The sequence below is a fragment of the Leptidea sinapis genome, chromosome 6 (genome assembly GCF_905404315.1).
Source record: "Leptidea sinapis chromosome 6, ilLepSina1.1, whole genome shotgun sequence".
Classification (NCBI taxonomy): domain Eukaryota; kingdom Metazoa; phylum Arthropoda; class Insecta; order Lepidoptera; family Pieridae; genus Leptidea; species Leptidea sinapis.
In genome coordinates, this window is record NC_066270.1 from 9,762,581 (window position 1) to 9,782,834 (window position 20,254).

Below are 20,254 nucleotides of genomic sequence, written 5' to 3' on the forward strand. Positions count from 1 at the left end.
CCAGGTGACCCGAACGCTCGTTTGTCCTCCTATTCCATAAAAAAATGTAGGCGCACTATGCAATTTAATTTATTGGTCTTAGATGAGACTAAGTTGTCACTCTTGACTGTATTGTAATGCTCATTGGGGTAAGGTCGGCTGGAGTCTACTGATGGCATCAGGCAAAGCATTCTGAGTAATTAATACATATTATTACAATACATGTTATTATATACCTTTTAAATTTATTAATAAGGAACACGTAGTATACGGTATTATTAAGGTATCCAAATGTTTTGAGTTTTTTTTAGTGTTAATTCCGCCAATATTTGTCTTTAAACAATTCGACACGTGTTTCGCCTCTACACGAGGCATGCTCAGAAGATGTTGACTCGCCAAACTCTGGCAAGAGACTGAATTAAATGAGCCCGGAAGAGATACGTAGCAATGGTGAAGTTGGTCCCTTCACCATTGTTACGTATCTCTTCCGGGGGTAATACGTCACAACAGCCGACCAATTTATGGGAATCACAGCGCGTCATTTTATGGGACGACGGTATAAAAGACCTTTGACGCCTTCTTCAATAAATATTATTAACGTATCCTAAATATAATTTTAATATATCCTTGACACGTGAATAACATGCTCATGGTATGAAATGTTATAGTATGCAGTCTCCTTAAGACATCTCTAGCCGACAGTACATACCCGGGAAGGTACCGAAGCGGCCGGTCCTCTGGCTGGAGCCGACGTACCAGCCGTCGTCACACTTCTCCAGCACGTACACCGTGTCTCCTTCGTTCAGCTCCAACTCATCAGGGTTCTGAGGCCGGTACTTGTACATCGCGCGGTAACTGAAATGCATTTTCGAACACTTTTAAACAACATCTTTATTTTTGTACCTTGGAACCGGCTGTAACTATTCGCATCAAACTTTTGGTTTACGAGAAAATTTTCTCATAATAATGAGAAAATTTTCAATCTCAATTCTCATAATAACGAGATAAATTTCAACCTTTCTCCCATATGAGATGATTGTCCTTGCCTCTACCCTCCATGACTTAAAGGAATCAAAATCCTTCGATCACGGAACACGTATTGCGACGCTATCTGGAACACGGGTCTTGGTCATGCAGAAATTTGTACTGTAGTTGTATTATTGTAGATGATCACCTTCTACTGTTTCAGTTCGTTCCACAAGTTATACACGATACCACATACTATGGAGCGTTCGCCACCAGACCATTTTGAATGCTATTTGAATTTCAAAAAGCCCTATGAAATTTTATCACCCGTTCTTCTCAGATCTGAGCCATTTATGTGGTAGAATATAACATTCTATGTGATAGTGATTAGAATTGCTTCCATAAAAACTGCAATAACTTACGGCACTGCCTCAGCATTGGTATCAACATAAAGCGGTTCCGTATTGTTGAGGTCTACTCCAGCTCCAGTGGGAGGCCCGTAGCCACGCTCCGAGGGAGTTTGGGCTGGATGTGCTGCCTTTGATGGATACCCTGAAAGCACCAACTCTTCACAATAATCTTCAATTAAAATGTAAATGATAAAAAAAAATATTTACGTAAACTTACGAAAAGCATCTTTAAATAGTCATAAAATGCTCACAAGTGTGCAAAAGCATCAAAAAATAAATTACGTATGTAATTAATAATACGTCAGTTCCGTACTCCTAACTTCTTTGCCTTCCATATATTCCTGAATATTATAGTAACCTTTTCCCATTAACACAGTTTTTACATATGTCTTGAATGTTTTGTCAGGTAATTATGTTATGGTCGTGGGAGTTTATTATAGAATATAACAGAATTTCCCAAAAATGACTTATTTGCCTTAGTGGTTCTAAAACTGTGTATAGCAATTCTATGTTTATGTCTGGTATCAAAGTTATGCTGTTCACACTTTTAAACATATTTATGCTTATTTTTTCGATACAATAAATATCTCCTGTAGGCATAAACATAAGTACTGATGTACTTCCACAAGATTTAGAAATAGATACCACAGGCGTAATCGCAAGGTGTGGCAGCTAATACTACGCCTAAGTGTACTCGAGCCAGTCTCGAACAATGCGTGACGTTGACGTGCCACATGTTCTGTTAAACTTTGCTAATAATTGAAACTATAATGCCGGGATACGTAGTAAAACTTTGTAAAAATGATACTACAAGAAATAAGAAAGACACTGGGATCACATATCATCAGTAAGTGTTTTGTGTTTTATTCATTTCAATGTAAAATAACACGGAGCATATGTTACTTTGAAAGATGCAATTGAGTGTCATAACGCAACGCACACAAGTATGTAATAGTTGCAGTAATAAAAAAGATATTGTTCTTGGGTAGGTCGGTATCCAGTTGGAGCGCAACGGTGTTCACTCAATGCGGAGCGGAATCTTTAATCTAACATTTATTATTTATTGAGAAAATACAGTGACACACGGACAAAACTTCATTTGAAGTTACTACTTACACACAATTCATTTTTTATTTCAAAAAGATCATGATATGTAGAATAATTGAGAGATCGAAAATATAAAGTCACTCTCAGAAAATAAAAGTACTGGAAAATAACATAATTATTACATAACAAACTTTTCAAAATCCTGTCTTATATTATAGACATAACACATCAACGAGATTTTAGTAATGTGGTAGGAATCCTACCTGTGACAGAGAGCGAGTAGGACCGCGCGGATATGCTACGAGCCTACATCAATAAAATTGTGAACTGCACGAAATTTCTTTTTGAAATGAAAACTTATTTAGCGGCGTTGAGTGCTTTTCTTGGGATGTAAAATAATTGTAATAGTTCTGAAGTGTTAGACTTTTTATGTAATATAAATTAACATTTTTGTTAACAATAGCGCAATAAATGAATATTGCATGTAATCACATAAATTCTAGTACTTTTATTCAGATAAATTCGCGTGACATTATCCAAAAATATTTATAAATGCACAACGTTAATGTTGAAGTTTCAACTTCTGCCGGCACTCCCGGAGTGCAACCCGTTATTTATTTATTTGCTTTACTACTTCCGTTGTGTATTATATTTTTAAATTTCAAATAAACGTGTTCGAAGATGGTAACTAATAAACCGGTTTATGGTAATTTTTTAACAACGGTGTACCGGTATCGGATATTACCTATCAAAGGCTGCGTGGCTGGCGGTGCATTGGCCAGCGCTGGGCTGTTAGGCTGCGGTATGTAGTTGTGGGAGCCCATGCTGCGCTTGTCTGATCCGTTCAGCAAGCCATGGGCTGCAGGCGCCGCCACTGGCTTGTCGGTACACAGAATTGGCCTTGCTTCTGAAAATATATCAAATCCATATAATGAAATGATAACTTCTTTAGCATCATTGTAATTTGAAAGTAAATAAAACGAAAAAGCGACAGTAAAAAGAGACAGACACATAAAATTCATAAGATTTAACGTGGGAGAAAATGAGATAAGAAGCATTACACAGTGTTTTGGTACCAGGCGATCATAGTTGAAGAAGAGGTTGTCTTATGTATGACGCGAGTATACAAAGAAATCATGTGTTATGCTAGCAACATGTATCAGGACTTCATATGCAGTTTAGAGGTTAATCTACAATGCAGGTTTCACTTCTGACATATGTACGTACGTAATTTTTACAAAGCCAAAAGCAACATTTAAGGCCAGCTGTGCGCGGTGCAGTCTGATGATGGATGTACAGCTGATAGAAAGATAAATCTATTTATTCATGACATCAAACAACTACCTAATTATCTGACAGTTAGATCAAGAATTTCGCGCCTTCAATTAAATAAAACTTTATAATGCTGTAGTTGGTATATATCTCACCAGGTTTGTTCTGACTAGGTTCTTGTATCACGGTGACGTAGCTGTCGGGGAATATCCCCATTTTGTTCCCGAGCCTGCCCTCCCACCAGTTGTGGTCGATCCGTCTCGTCAGAACCACCACCTCCCCCTTCTTAAGCGGCAGCTCCAGGTTCGTCTGAGCCGTGAAATCAAACTTGGCTCTCGCCCGACCTTCGATCATCGTTTGTTTCTTTGGTGTCTGTGTTACGTCGCCCTTCAATAACTGGAAAAATATCACAATTTGTTTCATCACTACATTTTATAAGGCGAAGTCCTCCGCCGTGTCTGTCGGTCTGTTTGCGATGAACTCAAAAACTACTGCACCAATTTTTATGCTGATTTCACCAATGGATATCGAGGAAGGTTTAAGTATAATGTGTTAAGCTTTTGTTTACATAATATTTATACAGGGTGTCCCAAAGTTATGGGACATAAAGGGAAAGTACCTTAAATATCGAAGATAGGCTATTTTACTGAAAGAATACTTTATGTTATTTTTAAAAGTTAGTAGTTCTGCATTCAAAGATTTTCTAAGCCTGGCCTTTCTGGCCTTTAAGGAAGGTGTACGCGCTGTTTTGAAGGTACCCATGTCGTATCGTTCCGGAAACACCGCACAAGGGAGCTCATTCCACAGCTTTGTAGTACGAGGAAGAAAGCTCCTTGAAAAACGCACTGTGGAGAACCGCCACACATCCAGATGGTGGGGATGATATCCTAACTTGTGGCGTGTCGTGCGAAGGAATTCGGCGGCAGGAATCAGGTTAAACAGCTCTTAGGAACATTCTCCGTGATAAATGCGGTAGAAGACACACAATGAAGCGACGTCTCTACGCAACGCCAAGTGATACAGCCGTTCACAGAGCACTGGGTCCCCGACAATTCGAGATGCTCTACGTTGCAAGCGGTCAAATGGATCGAGCTGATACTTACATTCACATTTATAATATTAGTAGGGATTATGTGCGATACACAATATATCTTTGATAAAATACTTAATGATAGTTACCTCAACATAGTTATACGGAAACAACCCAACTTTTCCATGTATTTCCCCCTCATACCAATTATTATCTATCTGTCTTCTAACATGTATGAGTTCTCCTTTTTTGAAACTTAACTCTCTAGAAGTTTGTCCATTGAAGGTATACAGTGCTCTGGCAACTATTTTTTCAGCTTCGTCGTATCTGTTGAGCGGCACGACCGCCTTCTGTGATGGAGTGAAGTTATCCTGATGGCGTCTGTTCTGCATATCCTGTAGCTCCTGTGAAATATTAGATGCCTCTCAGTATTTTCATTGATTAACGATAGTATTACCAAAATTTAAACAAAACACTTTCTTATTTAATTTTTTATGACAATAAGGGACGAGACGAGCGGGACGTTGAGGTGATGGTAATGGATACGCCCTGCCCATAACAATGCAGTGCTCAGAATTCTTGAAAACCCCAAAAACTCTGAGCGGCACTACAATTGCGCTCGTCACCTTGAGACATCGGATGCTAAGTAGTATTTTCTTTGATTAAAGCGAGTGTTACACATTTAAATAATACACTTTAAATGGATTAAAACGCGTGTAATTATAACTGTGTTTTACATTAGATTTTTGCGTTAAAGTTACATTTTTATTATTATTATAGTTAACCTGACATTCTAAGACCTTTCCAGATCTCGTTATCAGTTACTATTACACGCATTTTTATCCTTAAAAAGTGTTTTATTTAAATGACTCCAAAGTGTAATTATTGACAAAAAAATAAAAAATTAAATAAATTTTTTCCGCATTTTGAATCAAAGCTTCTAAGAATGATGATGATGATGACGAGACATAAGATGTTAGGTCTCGTTTGCCCAGTAATTTCACTAGAAACGGCCCCCTACAGACCGACACACAATAAGGTTTACACATTACTGCTTCAGGGCAGAAATAGGCGCCGTTGTGGAACCCATAATCTAGCCTGCAGGAGCCTCCCACTGGCACATGTAGCGGGTATTTGGTTCTAAACAATGATACACTTCGGTACTTATACGATACATCCTTATCTTATAAGACAAGGCTGTATCATATGCTGAAGTATTATTTATTCCATTCTATGAGACCCTACTAATAGTATAGATAATATTTTATTATTATAATTTACTTTGAACGTCTTTATATATCGTCGGTTAACTGCAAAAACTCACTAATAGCAAAAAAACATTAAGTACAGATTATATCTCCTGAAACATAGTCTTCAAGAGCTCTTTAAAATGCAAAAACTCACTTATTTCTCACTGTTCTAATTTGGAAGTTATTACGTATGCGTAAAGTTGATAATAACAATTATTGAGACTATTGGTTGTATTGAAATGATTAAATCACATTGTTAACTTTAAAAAAAAAACTATCTATTCCGTCTAACGGCGTAGTAGTCCGGGACTCCAGCGTCGTCGAACATGGCGGACGCGCTACAATACCTCGGCATTTTTAATAAAATGCGAAGGGCATCATTATATTGAACCCTGAGGATGTTTAAGGATCTTCTGGTGTAGTTGATCTATAATTGAAAAGTATAAAAACTCATACAGTACGCTTTAAACAACGTAACTTTAACAGCCTCTAAACTTAAACTAAACTAAACAAAGTAGTGAAATTTTGTGATTTTTTTAAAAATTACTTACAAAATACACGTTAGAACGAAACTTGGTTAAAATTAACTGCGCTTAATAACTTATTAATAACAATTATGTTATAATATGACATAAACAACTTTATATGTTAGCTTGAGTCACAACAAGTGTAAAGTAGATTATTAAATACGCTTCATCGATACATCAACCGTATCGTATCTAGGTAACCGTTGTTTAATAAAACAGTGGGAATTTATAGCACTGGTCGAACAATTAGTTAGCAAATCAAATTACGAAATCCATAATTATCCAAATGTATTGAGTGTTAATTCCGCCAATAGCGGTCTTCAAGCAATTCTACACGTGTTTCGCCTCTACACGACGCATCCTGAGGAGATGTTAAATCGCCAAACTCTGGCACGAGACTGAATTAATGAAACTGATTGGTCGGCTGCTGTGACGTATTACCCCCGGAAGAGATAAGTAACAATGGTGAAGAGACCTTTGTTTGCTCATTCAACAATGTAAACATGTTATTTTTGAGTTTTAGTATATCTCATTGTTCTAACACATTTAAGCAAAATCGAAAGCGAATGATTTTAACACGAATTTATTACAGTTATCAAAATAATAGAAAATTAATTCTTGAAGCGAACATTAAAAAGCAAGCACTCGGGTTTAGAGTTGCTCAAATATTTTGAATGAGCTTAGAAAAATCTGTTAAAGTGTCAATCAGTTACAAACTCTCAAACGTCACCTTGATTGATGCATCAAATGCTTCTATGTCGATCGGGTTTATGTCATTTTCCTGAAAAATCCAATGTATTATCATCACTGACCTGTAAAAATACCACTTGGTAGGCTGTTCCATATGTTTGACAGCAATTTTATGTGCCTATTTGGAGCGCCACTCGCGAGCGTCCAGGGAACTAATTTTGACGTATACTACAAATGACTGCGAGAGAAGCGAACAGCGGGCTTACCATGAACTCTTATTGCGATTCAATTGACAACCTAAAATAAACTGCTTTGCTATTTCGTACCACGACGTGATTAGAGCTATCTAATTTAGGTTGACGTCAAATCAACTGATAAAATCGCAATGATGTCAATTGAATGTCAAAAATGATATCAACTGAATCGCAAACTGATTTAGGTGTTATTTCAACCTAAACTGGATAGCTTATTTGTCAAAGTGACCGATTCGAAAAAAGTTGATACTTCCTTAGAGGAAAGTGAATCGTGTTGTTAATAACTTTTAAAAAATAGTGAAAACAGAAAAGAAAAATTTTATTGATTAAAGATGAGATGAGAATACTTTATTGGACTTTTTTGTAAAACAAAATACTGAAAATAAATACCAAAAATGAAAATACTTAAGACGAGGCAGTAAGGGCCCGGGCTATAGCCTGTTCGCAACAACGAATTAAAAAAAATGTACTCTGTGGTAATGTCAAATCAAACATCAATGGAGGTGCGTTCATAACTCGTTATTTTTACGAAAACACATAAAAATAATATAATATAATATAATAAATGTATAAAAAAGGGCTTAATGGTTTATAATTTGACGCAATTGCGCAATTTTATAATGTATTTTAGTATTTTCTGCGCAAAAAAACAGCTTAAATCATATCATTTTAGGTTTCGAAACACAATTTTATTTCGTTCATTCTTCATAAGCGATCCAAACGCCATTCAGTAAAAGGCACTTCATGGTACGAATTTTAGTGATTCAGTTTGGGTACCTAGACTGAACTGCATCGGATTCGCATCGCTTATTAAAAGTTGATGGTAGCCCTCAGTACTCTGAAGTATTTTTGCATTTTGAATTCATTTCGGTCGTTTTCCGTGTTATTTATACTTCAGGAATCATCGTAAGAAAGTACTGAGACAAGATGTTAAGTCTCATTTGCCCAGTCATTTCACTAGCTACGTCGCCCATCAGACCGAAACACAGTAATGCTTACACATTACTGCTTCACGGCAGAAATAGGCGCCCTTGTGGTACCCATAATCTAGCCGGCATCCTGTATCTAGTTCTCCTGGCTGAGACTGGTTTCCTATCGATGTTTGTTTAGATGGGATTGTCATCAATAGTTTTAGTACCGCAGAGTCTCGCTATATGGCCAACAGTGCCAAAGTGCTAATTTTCGCCGCAGTTACCGTTGAGTTTCTAGTTACCTTATCTAAATGAAGGGAAAATTTTCAAATTAAAATTAAAATATTTTTATTCAAAATTGGATGTGATATCACTTATTCAAAGTCAAAAACTACCACCCATTCCAAAAAGTATGCCTCAGACCTGAGAAGAACGGGCGCAACAAACTCAACGGGCTTCTTTTTTTTCTCTAAAACATATGGTTATGAAGAGGGCGGTCGCTCCATTTCCAATCTGTGGCTTCATTAAAAAACTCATTCATGTTATTTTGCGCAGTTGTTAGAGTGGAACTGTAATCTACCTACTGAATGTGTCTGTGTGCCTCATCACTGCCACCAGCTCACATCAAACATCTCAAATAATGAAATTATATTCTTCAGTCTTACTACAATCAGTTTGACTAATCAAATAACTATTATTTCATAGTTTTAACAGCTTGTAGTGGCTCCCAATTGGTGCGCATCTATTATTAAATTTTGAACTTCGGGTATTTTCTTACGCACTCAGACCGCTTTGTAAAAATCCTAAACTGAAATAACATTTAACCCTTAGATTAAGGATTGGTCTCCGCTGCGCGCCAACAAGATACCGCACTACCTAAGAACAATAGCTTTTTCATTTATTACGACAACTATTACATGCTTGTGTGCGTGGCATCTTGACACTCAATGGCATCTTTCAAATTTTGTAACATACGCTTCGTGTTATTTTACATTGGAATTAATAAAATACTTACTGATGATATAACATAATCCCAGTGTCTTTCTTATTTTATGTAGTATTATTTTACAACGTTTTACTACGCAACCCGTCATTTTAGTTTCAATTATTTGCAAAGTATAACAGAACATATGGCACATCAATGTCACGCATTGTTCGCGACCGGCTCGAGTACGCCCACTTGGGCGTAGTATTAGTTGCCGCACTATGCGTCTACGCCTGCGGTATCTAGTTGAAGCACAACGGATGCCAATCTTTAATCTAAGTTTTAACCTATTATTACATTCAAATATTGTCAAATTTATATAAATTTTAGTGTTAATTTATTCTGATCTAATACTATTTTATGTAGGTAACATTCCTATGTTGTAATATCTATTATTAACTGTGACAATAATGGTATTTTTTATCTCGTTACGCTTTCGCTTGTAATAACTTCCGCTAAAACTTCATGTTAAGTAAAAATACATCACGAAAATTATGTAAAAAAATATGAAGAAATAATCTTAATATATATATATATTTATTTATTGTGTGCGTGTGTATGTCACTAAACTCCTCCTAGACAGCTGAACTGATTTTGATGAAACTTTCTGTGTGTCTGCAGGTGGATTCGAGAATGGTTTAGATTCACAATTGAACTACCTCCTAAAGGCTGGACCGATTCATTCAGTTTCAGTCATTCGATTTGAATGGTATTTCAAATTTATTTATAACAACAAATAGTATATATTGATATATTTTGATGATATTTTTGTGTGTTCCAGTGAATTTGAGATTGGAGTGTGTCTTCAGGTGGATTCGAGAATGGTTTAGATTCACAATTAAACTACCTTCTAAACGGCTGGACCGATTTTGATGATTTTTTTGTTTGTTTCAGTGAATTTGAGATTGGTTTAGGTTCTCAATTCCGTCCATATTATTAAAATTCTCCTGCTTACGTGTATGTTAGTGAACTCCTCCTAACGGCTTAAAATTGAAAAATCGGTATTTTTAAATTTTAAGACGTTTACGTACAGGACAACGTCTGTAGGGTCCACTAGTATATATATATATATATATATATATGTCCACTAGTATTATATATATATATATATATATATATATATTTATTTTGTGCGTCTGTTGTAACTGAACTCCTCCTAAACGGCTGGACCGATTTTAATGAAACTTTCTGTGTGTCTGCAGGTGGATTCGAGAATGGTTTAGATTCACAATTGAACTACCTCCTAAAGGCTGGACCGATTCATTCAGTTTCAGTCATTCGATTTGAATGGTATTTCAAATTTATTTATAACAACAAATAGTATATATATCCATAATATGATGTCTTATATAATAAAATTGTGTTATAACTATAGCTTATATTATAACTTGTCAAATATTGGCTATAAATACAAAAACAATCAAAAACTCGACGCACGCACGGAAATGGCTGCTTGAAAATATTTTTTATAGTTTTAAAATGAATAATTAAATTAATTTAATATATAATTTAATTTGTCTTTTAAACAATTCGACACATGTTTCGCCTCTACACGAGGCATCCTCAGGACATGTTGACTCGCCAAAATCTCGAATTGAGTCTCGTGCCCGATTTTGGCTAAATTTAATTAGATTAATTAACACTAAAGAAAACTAAAACATTTGGATAATTCTGGATTTCCGCAAAGTAACACCTACTTCAAAAAAATTTCTTAATTTCATGTCATTTTATTTCGTAGTCCTTGAATACATCTCTTTAACTTCAACTCGATACCTACCAGTGGGAGGCTCCTTTGCACAGGATGCCGGCTAGATTATGGGTACCATAACGTTGCCTATTTCTGCCGTGAAACAGTAAAGTGTAAGCATTATTGTGTTTCCGTCCGAAGGGTGCCGTAGCTAGTGAAATTACTGGGCAAATGAGACTTAACATCTTATGTCTCAAGGTGCGTAACCATAGTGCCGCTCAGTATCAAATACTATCAGCTGAACGTCCTGCTCGTCTCATCCCTTATTGTCAAAAAAACCCTCGACGCCATCCCGAGATAAAGGGTCGTGACAGATAGGCGGACGGGAGGACGGACGGACGAACAACAAAGTAATCTTTTAAGGGTTCCGTTATTTTCCTTTTGAGGGACATTCCGACAAAGACTCTAAAGTTAATACATCAAGAATTGATAACGGAGTCAACCATTCTTAGCACGGCTTATACTTTTTAAAATTTAGGGTTGCTGCATACGTAACGTGTTTTTATCCGGACGGAACATGACGTGATGTTTTGTAAATATCATTTCATAGAAAGTGTCAACGAAAGAGCATACGTCACGAATGTATGGACGGGACTGACACACACGGGGAAGGAAAAATACCATCAGCGACGATATTTAGCACGCTCCATTTGATCCGGAGTGTAGGATATACAGAAACTCTCCTTTTCCTCATTACGGCCGTAGCTTCTTCGGCATCTAAATAGCAATTAAAGCCAAATCTTCAAATGAAAAATCTATCGTTCAATCCTTCCTTCCTTGTTCAATCATCCTTGTTTAAAACACTAGCACGTTAGTTCCGAGTTACTGTCACGTAGTCAGTGTTTAACGTTAAAACGCCGCGCCGTCCCGTACAAGTTACGTATGCAGCGACCTTAAATCAGTTTTTATCTAAGTTTCTAGTGATAGTAATCGTTGTCACTAGTAAGTACATAAATGTTGTTACTTTTTCGTCAAGCCTCCGTCCGGCCCTTCCCCTTTACGTAATTTAGTGTGAAAGCAAACAATTTCTATTTATTTTTTACTTCAATATTGGTGCGTGCTCGGCGACTTTGGATAAGCCTGTTCTTTGATCAACACAAATATCAAATGCCATTAAAATAAAGCCCGCTGAGTTTGTAGTGCCTGTTCTTCTCAGGTCTGAGGCATTCGGTTTGGAATTAGTTATTGACTTACGTGAATTAGAATAAGTGATGTCACATCCTATTTTGAATAAAAATATTTGAATTTCCAATATTCAGTCTATCTCCGGTTGTGGCCTACTTGACATAAAAATCGTAACTATCGTTGACTTTTCAATCCCAATAAACTTATCGACGGTCACTTATCCGTACATAGAAGTTTGTATGGAAATTGCAATTCACGCGTCCCAATATAAGCCGATTAGAATGATTTATCGGGTATATTGGGACAGTTTCAGGTAGTCACTCACAGTAGAAGGTAGTAATTTATCTCTTTCTGTAGATAGTATATTGGGAATGGCCGTAAGTATAGCTCTTAACTAGATCAAACATTGGATAAAGAGAAGGTATATTAAAGTATAGCTTCTGCGTATCGGGTCAAGTATCGATCTAGACAATTGATTGCGTGCCATACGTATTACGTAACTATTAAAAACATTAAACATTTTGTTCGTTCACCGCTGACTGGCACGGTAATAGCCATCTTCCGTTCAACATAGGTTCTACGTAAAAGTAAGGTTAACTTATACGTCTAGATCGAGTCCCTTGCTGTTAGACAACCGATAAAAACACGCGAGGAATATTAGTTTAGTGTGCGTGACAAGCTACGTCTTACACTCGCGATTTGTATGACACTTTGTGTTAGTGTGCGTGAATTGCTCAAAATAGATGTTAAGTCTAAACTCAATTTTCGTTTTCACAGCTGTCATAGCCTATTTAGACGTATAAACGATCTAAGCAATTTTATAATGCGAATTAATATTGAAACTTAAATTAACATTACATTTAAATGATATTTATGTTATAATTTAATGATCGTGCACTGTGTTTTAAAGTAAAATAATTTATTTATAACAAGATAATTATAACAATCCATTTACTAAGTATGTTATATCTTTATAGTTAAAAATTTCTTGTCACGTTGTTTGTCGGCGATGAACTCCTAAACAACTGAATCTAATTTTCAAATTTTGCATTTTGACATTTTAACTATTTTTGATTTTGACCAACCAATCAGAACATTGGTCACTCTTAATATATATAAATTCTGTGTCCTGATATTTGTTTCCAGTAAAATGCGAAACTAATGAGCAGATTCTAATGGGAATTACTTCATGGGGTGCAGTTTAGTCCAACTTGAGAGATAGGATAGTTTTATATCGATTGTTTTGCATTTTCTATGAGATAATTTATTGACGCACGGTTTGACAGTACTGCTGTGAAACAATTTCATTATAACAATAGGCAGCATATCAAATCAAAAATCAAAATCAAAACAATTTATTGAAAGTAGGTATATAAAATACACTTTTCCACGTCATAAATCTATACTAATATTATAAAGCTGCAGTGTTTGTTTGTTTGTTTGTTTGAACGCGCTAATCTCTGGTACTACTGGTCCGATTTGAATGATTCTTTCAGTGTTGGGTAGTCCATTTATCGAGGAAGGCTATAGGCAATGTTTTTTTTTTCAAAATTAGGGATCCGTAATAAAATTGCTATTTTGTAACACAAGGTGTAAAATCGAAAACCTATTTTTGCGTGCGCTGCAAAAACTATTGACAATAGAACAAAATGATGTACAGGCTATAATATAGGCAATATTTTATAACTTATAAAACTATCGCGTGAATTATACTTTATATGGCAAAACAACGTTTGCCGGGTCAGCTAGTAATAGAATAATTATAATCGTAAAAATAAAAATATAACAATAATAAAAATATAAATTTCAATAATAAAAATATAAAATATAAATGTCATCGATGGTATTATACATATAATACCAGTTACCTATCATCTATTTATTTTGTTTTGTCACTAAATTACAATAATAATTAGTGTTCCAAATATTTTTGTAATTTAAGTTATATTTTACGAAATAATTATTGATGTTATGAAATATAATTGACAAATTCATTAGAAAAGTATTTAATTTATAAGTAATAGTACAGAACAACGTCTGTCGGGTCAGCTAGTAACTCAATATTTTGTATTACTAGCTGACCCGGCAAACGTTGTTTTGCCATATAAAGTATAATTCACGCGATAGTTTTATAAGTAATAAAATATTGCCTATATTATAGCCTGTACATCATTTTGTTCTATTGTCAATAGTTTTTGCAGCGCACGCAAAAATAGGTTTTCGATTTTACACCTTGTGTTACAAAATAGCAATTTTATAACGAATTATTATTTATTTTGAAAAAAAATACATAGCCTATAGCCTTCCTCGATAAATGGACTACCCAACACTGAAAGAATCATTCAAATCGGACCAGTAGTACCAGAGATTAGCGCGTTCAAACAAACAAACAAACACTGCAGCTTTATAATATTAGTATAGATATAATATATACTATGCTATACGCACGGCTGCCTGTCCTGTATTCGTAACATTACTAGTTTGTTACTGCTGTGAGCTGTCTACGTCTAATATCTATATCACATAAAATAATTAAATAACGTAAGAGGCCGAGCTCTGTTCTTCCTAGTAACAACAAGATGGCGCTCAAATAAACAATATCACACACACTTGGATGAAGATCATTGAAGGTACTTTTATATTCATAATAATACAATATTTATTTATATTTTACCTTTAACAAGCTGAGATTGGCCAGAATACAAGTTTATAATATTTTATAGCAATACTCAAAACGTTCAGCAGATGGTTATTGATACGCCTTGCCCATTACAATGCAGTGCCGCTCTTATTGAAAAATACAAAAATTCTGAGCGGCACTACAATTGCGCTCGTCTCCTTGAGACATAGGCATGTTAAATCTCGTTTGCCCAGTAAACGGCGCCCTTCAGACTGAAAAACAATAATGTTTACACATTACTGCTGCACGGCAGAAATAGGCGCCGTGGTGGTATCCATAATCTAGCCGGCATACTGTGCAAAGGAGCCTCCCACTGTTCTTAAGATTGATAATTACGATTATAATAATTATAGATTGACCGAAACCGTAGATGCGAGTCTCTGTCAGTCCACTGTCCAAGCCACACACGGAGACACACATGAGAAAATATCTAGAGTTGGGTCTTGTGGTGCCCTATTGCAAATAATACTTGTTCAATTATAATAATGTATGAAATGAAATGAAAATGAAATGAAATTTATTTGCAGGAAACATTGTACTTAAGGTGTTAACAATATTCTTTTCACACTTTTTCTTTTACATTGTATTCTTTACTTACTAATAGTAATATATGCCTAATACTTAAAAAAAGTAGAACTTAACGCACAGTATCTCATTTGTATAACGATATATTAAAGTATTTTGCGATCTAGTTCTAATTTATGGCAAGCTCCTAAAAAAATGTTAACAAAAAAAACAACCGACTTCAAAAACACTATTCCAAAACGATAGATTATAATATGCACTAAAAAGTATAAAAATAATTTTCTCATGGATGCCATCGTCAGATTTGGAACAACACGGGAAGCACCAGCTTTCAAATAAAAAAAGAATGATCAAAATCGGTTAACCCTGTCGAAAGTTTTGAGGTAACAAACATAAAAAAAGCATACCGACGAATTGAGAACCTCCTCCTTTTTGTTAGTCGGTTAAATACCAAACACGTGTCGAATTGATTTTGTAACACTTAGCTGAATGAATACTAAAGACTTACGGCCGATTTTAATAACTTATATATCCTTAGTTTAACTGACTAGAGGTAGACAAATCTATCCTTTTACATAACTTACATTTCAATTACCTATTGACAGGTGGCATTGGACCATAACTATATTGGACATAACTATGGATAGATAAGATCATGTCATTAAACGCTGACAGCAATGTATCCGTAAGTTTTACTAAAGATAGATAGGAGATTGAAAACGGCCGTTACATCATTTATATATCTAGATACGTAGAGTGTGAGAGCTGTGAAAACGTCGAAAAAAATTGATATTAGAAGTAACGTGTATTTTAAGCAATTCACGCACATTGACACAAAATGTCATACAAATCGCGAGTGTAAGACGTAGCTTGTCACTGTTTTAATCGGTCGTGTAACAGTAAAAGACTCAATCTAGACGTATTGATTATCTAAGTTTATTATTATGTTTAACTTTTATTAATAGGAAATAACGTCTATATATGGGTCAAGCTATACTAAAGAGTATCACTAGATGAAAGTGTCGTAAATGACATTATTTCTGTGTTTATGGCTAGACTAATTATCTGTTCACTGTATACAGAAAGATGATGAACATTACCTGGAGATATTTGTTCCTCTTCTGCTCTCGATACAGTCGTTTCATGTGCTCTGCCTGCTGCCGCGCCAGTTCTCTTTCGGGAACCAGCGGTAGGGGATCATGACGGACGGGGATTCGGTAGTGGATATTCACGTCACTCTCGACGTAGCGACGGTTCGGAGATTCTGAAATCGAATTAACAGAGCTTTAGTGAGGTCGCTTCCTATACACTGGAGTTGCTGCTCTGAGCTACCAGCAAAAAAAGGCAAACATTATAATGCCTTTTCCTTGTAATCTCGTAAATAGAAAATTTGTGTTTTAAATATTCTTGTGTGATAATGTGTCTTGTTTGAAGCAAAATTTGTTTCGTTGCAATTACTCTAAGATTGAAATATATACACAAATAAAATTTGAAAAACAAAATTTTATGAACGATGCGGAACCCACGACCTCCGGTGTTTTTCAAATTTTATTTGTGTATTAATCCTACAAATGAGGGTTATCACTTTAAAAACATAACATATTGTTTAGATTTACAAGAGCGACATCTCAAGTCAATTTCCTAATATGCAAATATTTGGGTTGAGCAGGTTATCAACTGTAAAGTAGATCCTGTAGATGAAGCCACAACCTGAGAGTTGAACAAAGCAAACAGAATTTTATAACGAGGCGGTACACGAACGGTTGGCTCTGTTGGTTGGAGCACCGGCACGGAATGCCGGAGGTCGTGGTTTCGAATCCCGCATCGTTCATAAAATTTTGTTTTTCAAATTTTATTTGTGAATTAATCCTAGAAGTGAGGGTTATCACTATAAAAACATAACATATTGTTTTGAAATATATAGATCTCCACGTCAAAAATTCGTGAATAACATGAAATAAACTAAAAGAACCCTGTACAATACACAATGTTTACTGATTCCCATACCGCATATACAAGTCATATAGGTGAGTGGCTAGGGTCCGTAATGAACATAATTGTCAACGATCAAACATGAGTGAAAGTGACTAATGTGTGACGTAACAGTGATCACTACTCCCAGCAGACTGTGTGGCCGCTTGCAATACCTCTGAGACCGGTTCCCTCGCGGACTGAGGACACAATTACGAGGTGTCTGCGGTGAAGGGGAGGGGGGGGGGACACGCGCACCGGAAGTAGGACGGAACGAAAGCCGCAGAGGCTGTTGGCTATTTATCTCGCTGTTGTAATTTAGAACCATTACGCTCTGTTTCATAAGCGCAATTTGTTAGAATTATTATTATTGTAAGGCACTGTGTATATTGAAGACTTGTTAAGATTCCGTAGCCAAATGGCAAATAACGGAACCCTAATAGATACACGTCATGTCTGTCTGTCTGTCCGTGTATGTAACGGCCACTTTTTTCCAGAACTATAGAAGTATACTGTTGAAACTTGGTAAGTAGATGTATTATGTGAACGGCGTTAACATTTTCACACAAAAATACATTAAATTTTGGGGGTACTTAGAACTGAAACTCTAAATTTTTGGTGTGGGGAATACCATACCTATCTATAGATAGGTTTTCAAAATGATATTGAAGTTTCTAATATATTTTTTTTAAACTGAATAGTTTGCGCGAGAGACACTCGTCGTAAAATATGTGCCCCCCCCCCTGTTTGTATGTGGCTATCAAAGTCAAAGTCAAATAAAATTTATTCAAATAGGTTAAAACAATAACTATATAACATCTTATGTCTCAAGGTGACGAGACGGTTTTTGGATCTTTCAAGAATCCTGAGCGGCACTGCATTGTAATGGGCAGGGCGTATCAATTACCATCAACTTAACGTCCGGCTCGTCTCGTCCCTTATTTTCATAAAAAAACTAAGCCCTTTTGAGTCGTCATTATAAATAATTAATTAATTTAATTTAAATTCCCGGATGCCACTCGGGCACGTGTTTATCAGCCAGTATGAAATTTAAATGATACCTATTTGTTTGTTCTCATCAGCATCATGCTAAGACTAAGTTATATTTTTTTATTGAAGATTACACTTAAATTTAATCGAAATTTGATTACAGTATAAATTAACAATTTTTAAAATTATACTTCTTTAGGCGCCACCAAAACACCACGATATTTGAATAATTGTTGTTAAGAAAATAGATAAAAGATTGGCGTAGTCGCAAAGTGCGGCAACTAATACTACGCCCAAGCGGGCGATCTCGAATAATGTGACGTGCCACATGTTCTGTTAAACTTTGCTTATAATTGAAACTAAAATGCTGGGTTAAATAATAAAAATAATAGCCGTAGTTAAAATAATACTACAAGAAATAAGAAAGACACTGGGATCACTTGTCTTTTGTAAGTATTTTGAATTTATTAATTTCAATGTAAAATAACACGGAGCATATGTTACAAAATTTGAAAGATGCCATTGAGTGTGAAGATACCACGTACACAAGCATCTAATAGATGCCGTTATAAAAAAACTTATTGTACTTAGGTAGTACAGCATCTAGTTGGAGCCTTAATCTAAGACAGCACAAGTAAGCAATTGTTTTTTTTTTGGTACGAATAATTAGGCTAATAATTCGTGAGTTGCAGATCATTTTGACGAATAAAGCCATTTCGAGCTATCATTGCCATGACAAAGCACCAAGACAATTTGAACAATTATTGTTAAGAAAAAAGATTTACTCATAAAGGTACTCAAAACATGAAGTTACAACGAGTACTTAAGTAAACTTTCTCCAAATAAATATGTCTAACGCGAGGCAACTTACAACTTACATAAGTTAGTTTCTCCGCGGCCTGCTGCATGGCATTATAATGAACATTTATGGGCACCGCTGCGCATGCGTAAACTGTATACCACAAAATAACTTCATTTCTCCTCCTATTTATCTTTTTTTTCTTTATGAAACTAAGGGACGAAACGAGCAGGACATTCAGCTGATGGTAATTGATACGCCGTGCCCCTTACAATGCAGTGCCGCTCAGGATTCTTGAAAAACCCAAAAACTCTGAGTGGCACTACAATTGCGCTCGTCACCTTGAGACGTAAGATGTTAAGTCTCATTTGCCCAGTAATTTCACTAGCTACAGCGTCCTTCAGAACGAAACACTGTAATGCCTACTGCTTCACGGCAGAAATAGGCACCGTCGTGGTACTCATAATCTAGCCGGCATTCTGTGCAAAGGAGCCTCCCACTTGTTAAATACTGGTCTGATATAATATATAATATTATATAATTTTAATTCAAAACTAACATTCAATCAATTTTGGTTTTGTTAGAAGATTTATTAAGCTGAAAATTTGTCCAGATCTTAAGTACATCTATATATTCAGTACATATATTAAATAACTTCTCTAAATGTATTAATTATTAACCTCGATCGCTGATATCGAGCTTATATCATAATCTAGCCGGCATTCTGTGCAAAGGAGCCTCCCACTTGTTAAATACTGGTCTGATATAATATATAATATTATATAATTTTAATTCAAAACTAACATTCAATCAATTTTGGTTTTGTTAGAAGATTTATTAAGCTGAAAATTTGTCCAGATCTTAAGTACATCTATATATTCAGTACATATATTAAATAACTTCTCTAAATGTATTAATTATTAACCTCGATCGCTGATATCGAGCTCCAGGAGTGTTTCTTGCTACTTATCACGAAAAAAAATTTACAAAAATACAACCGACTTCTAAAAAAACTATAACAAAACAATGGATACAATGTGTACTATAAAGTAAAAAAAATAATTGCATTTTTTTTATACAATCTAATTAATCTAAT

At 35.4% G+C, this 20,254-nt stretch overlaps 2 protein-coding genes across 21 annotated transcripts in view; one reads left to right on the top strand and one right to left on the bottom strand.

The window, feature by feature from the left end:
• The window catches only part of LOC126965103 (uncharacterized), a 518,938-nt gene that overhangs the window by 146,353 nt on the left and 352,331 nt on the right, over positions 1 to 20,254 (top strand). The window lies entirely within an intron of this gene.
• The window catches only part of LOC126964952 (sorbin and SH3 domain-containing protein 1), a 284,029-nt gene that overhangs the window by 4,933 nt on the left and 258,842 nt on the right, over positions 1 to 20,254 (bottom strand). For 14 of the 17 annotated variants that reach the window (XM_050808300.1, XM_050808298.1, XM_050808299.1 and 11 more), the window contains 7 exons: positions 16,499 to 16,662; positions 7,212 to 7,262; positions 4,854 to 5,108; positions 3,830 to 4,070; positions 3,148 to 3,309; positions 1,368 to 1,497; positions 689 to 834 (listed from right to left, as the gene is read on the bottom strand). In XM_050808300.1, coding sequence (XP_050664257.1) covers positions 689 to 834; positions 1,368 to 1,497; positions 3,148 to 3,309; positions 3,830 to 4,070; positions 4,854 to 5,108; positions 7,212 to 7,262; positions 16,499 to 16,662 — 1,149 coding nt within the window. The remainder of the gene's footprint in view (positions 1 to 688; positions 835 to 1,367; positions 1,498 to 3,147; positions 3,310 to 3,829; positions 4,071 to 4,853; positions 5,109 to 7,211; positions 7,263 to 16,498; positions 16,663 to 20,254) is intronic. The other 3 variants (XM_050808292.1, XM_050808296.1, XM_050808290.1) reach the window with 2 other exon arrangements.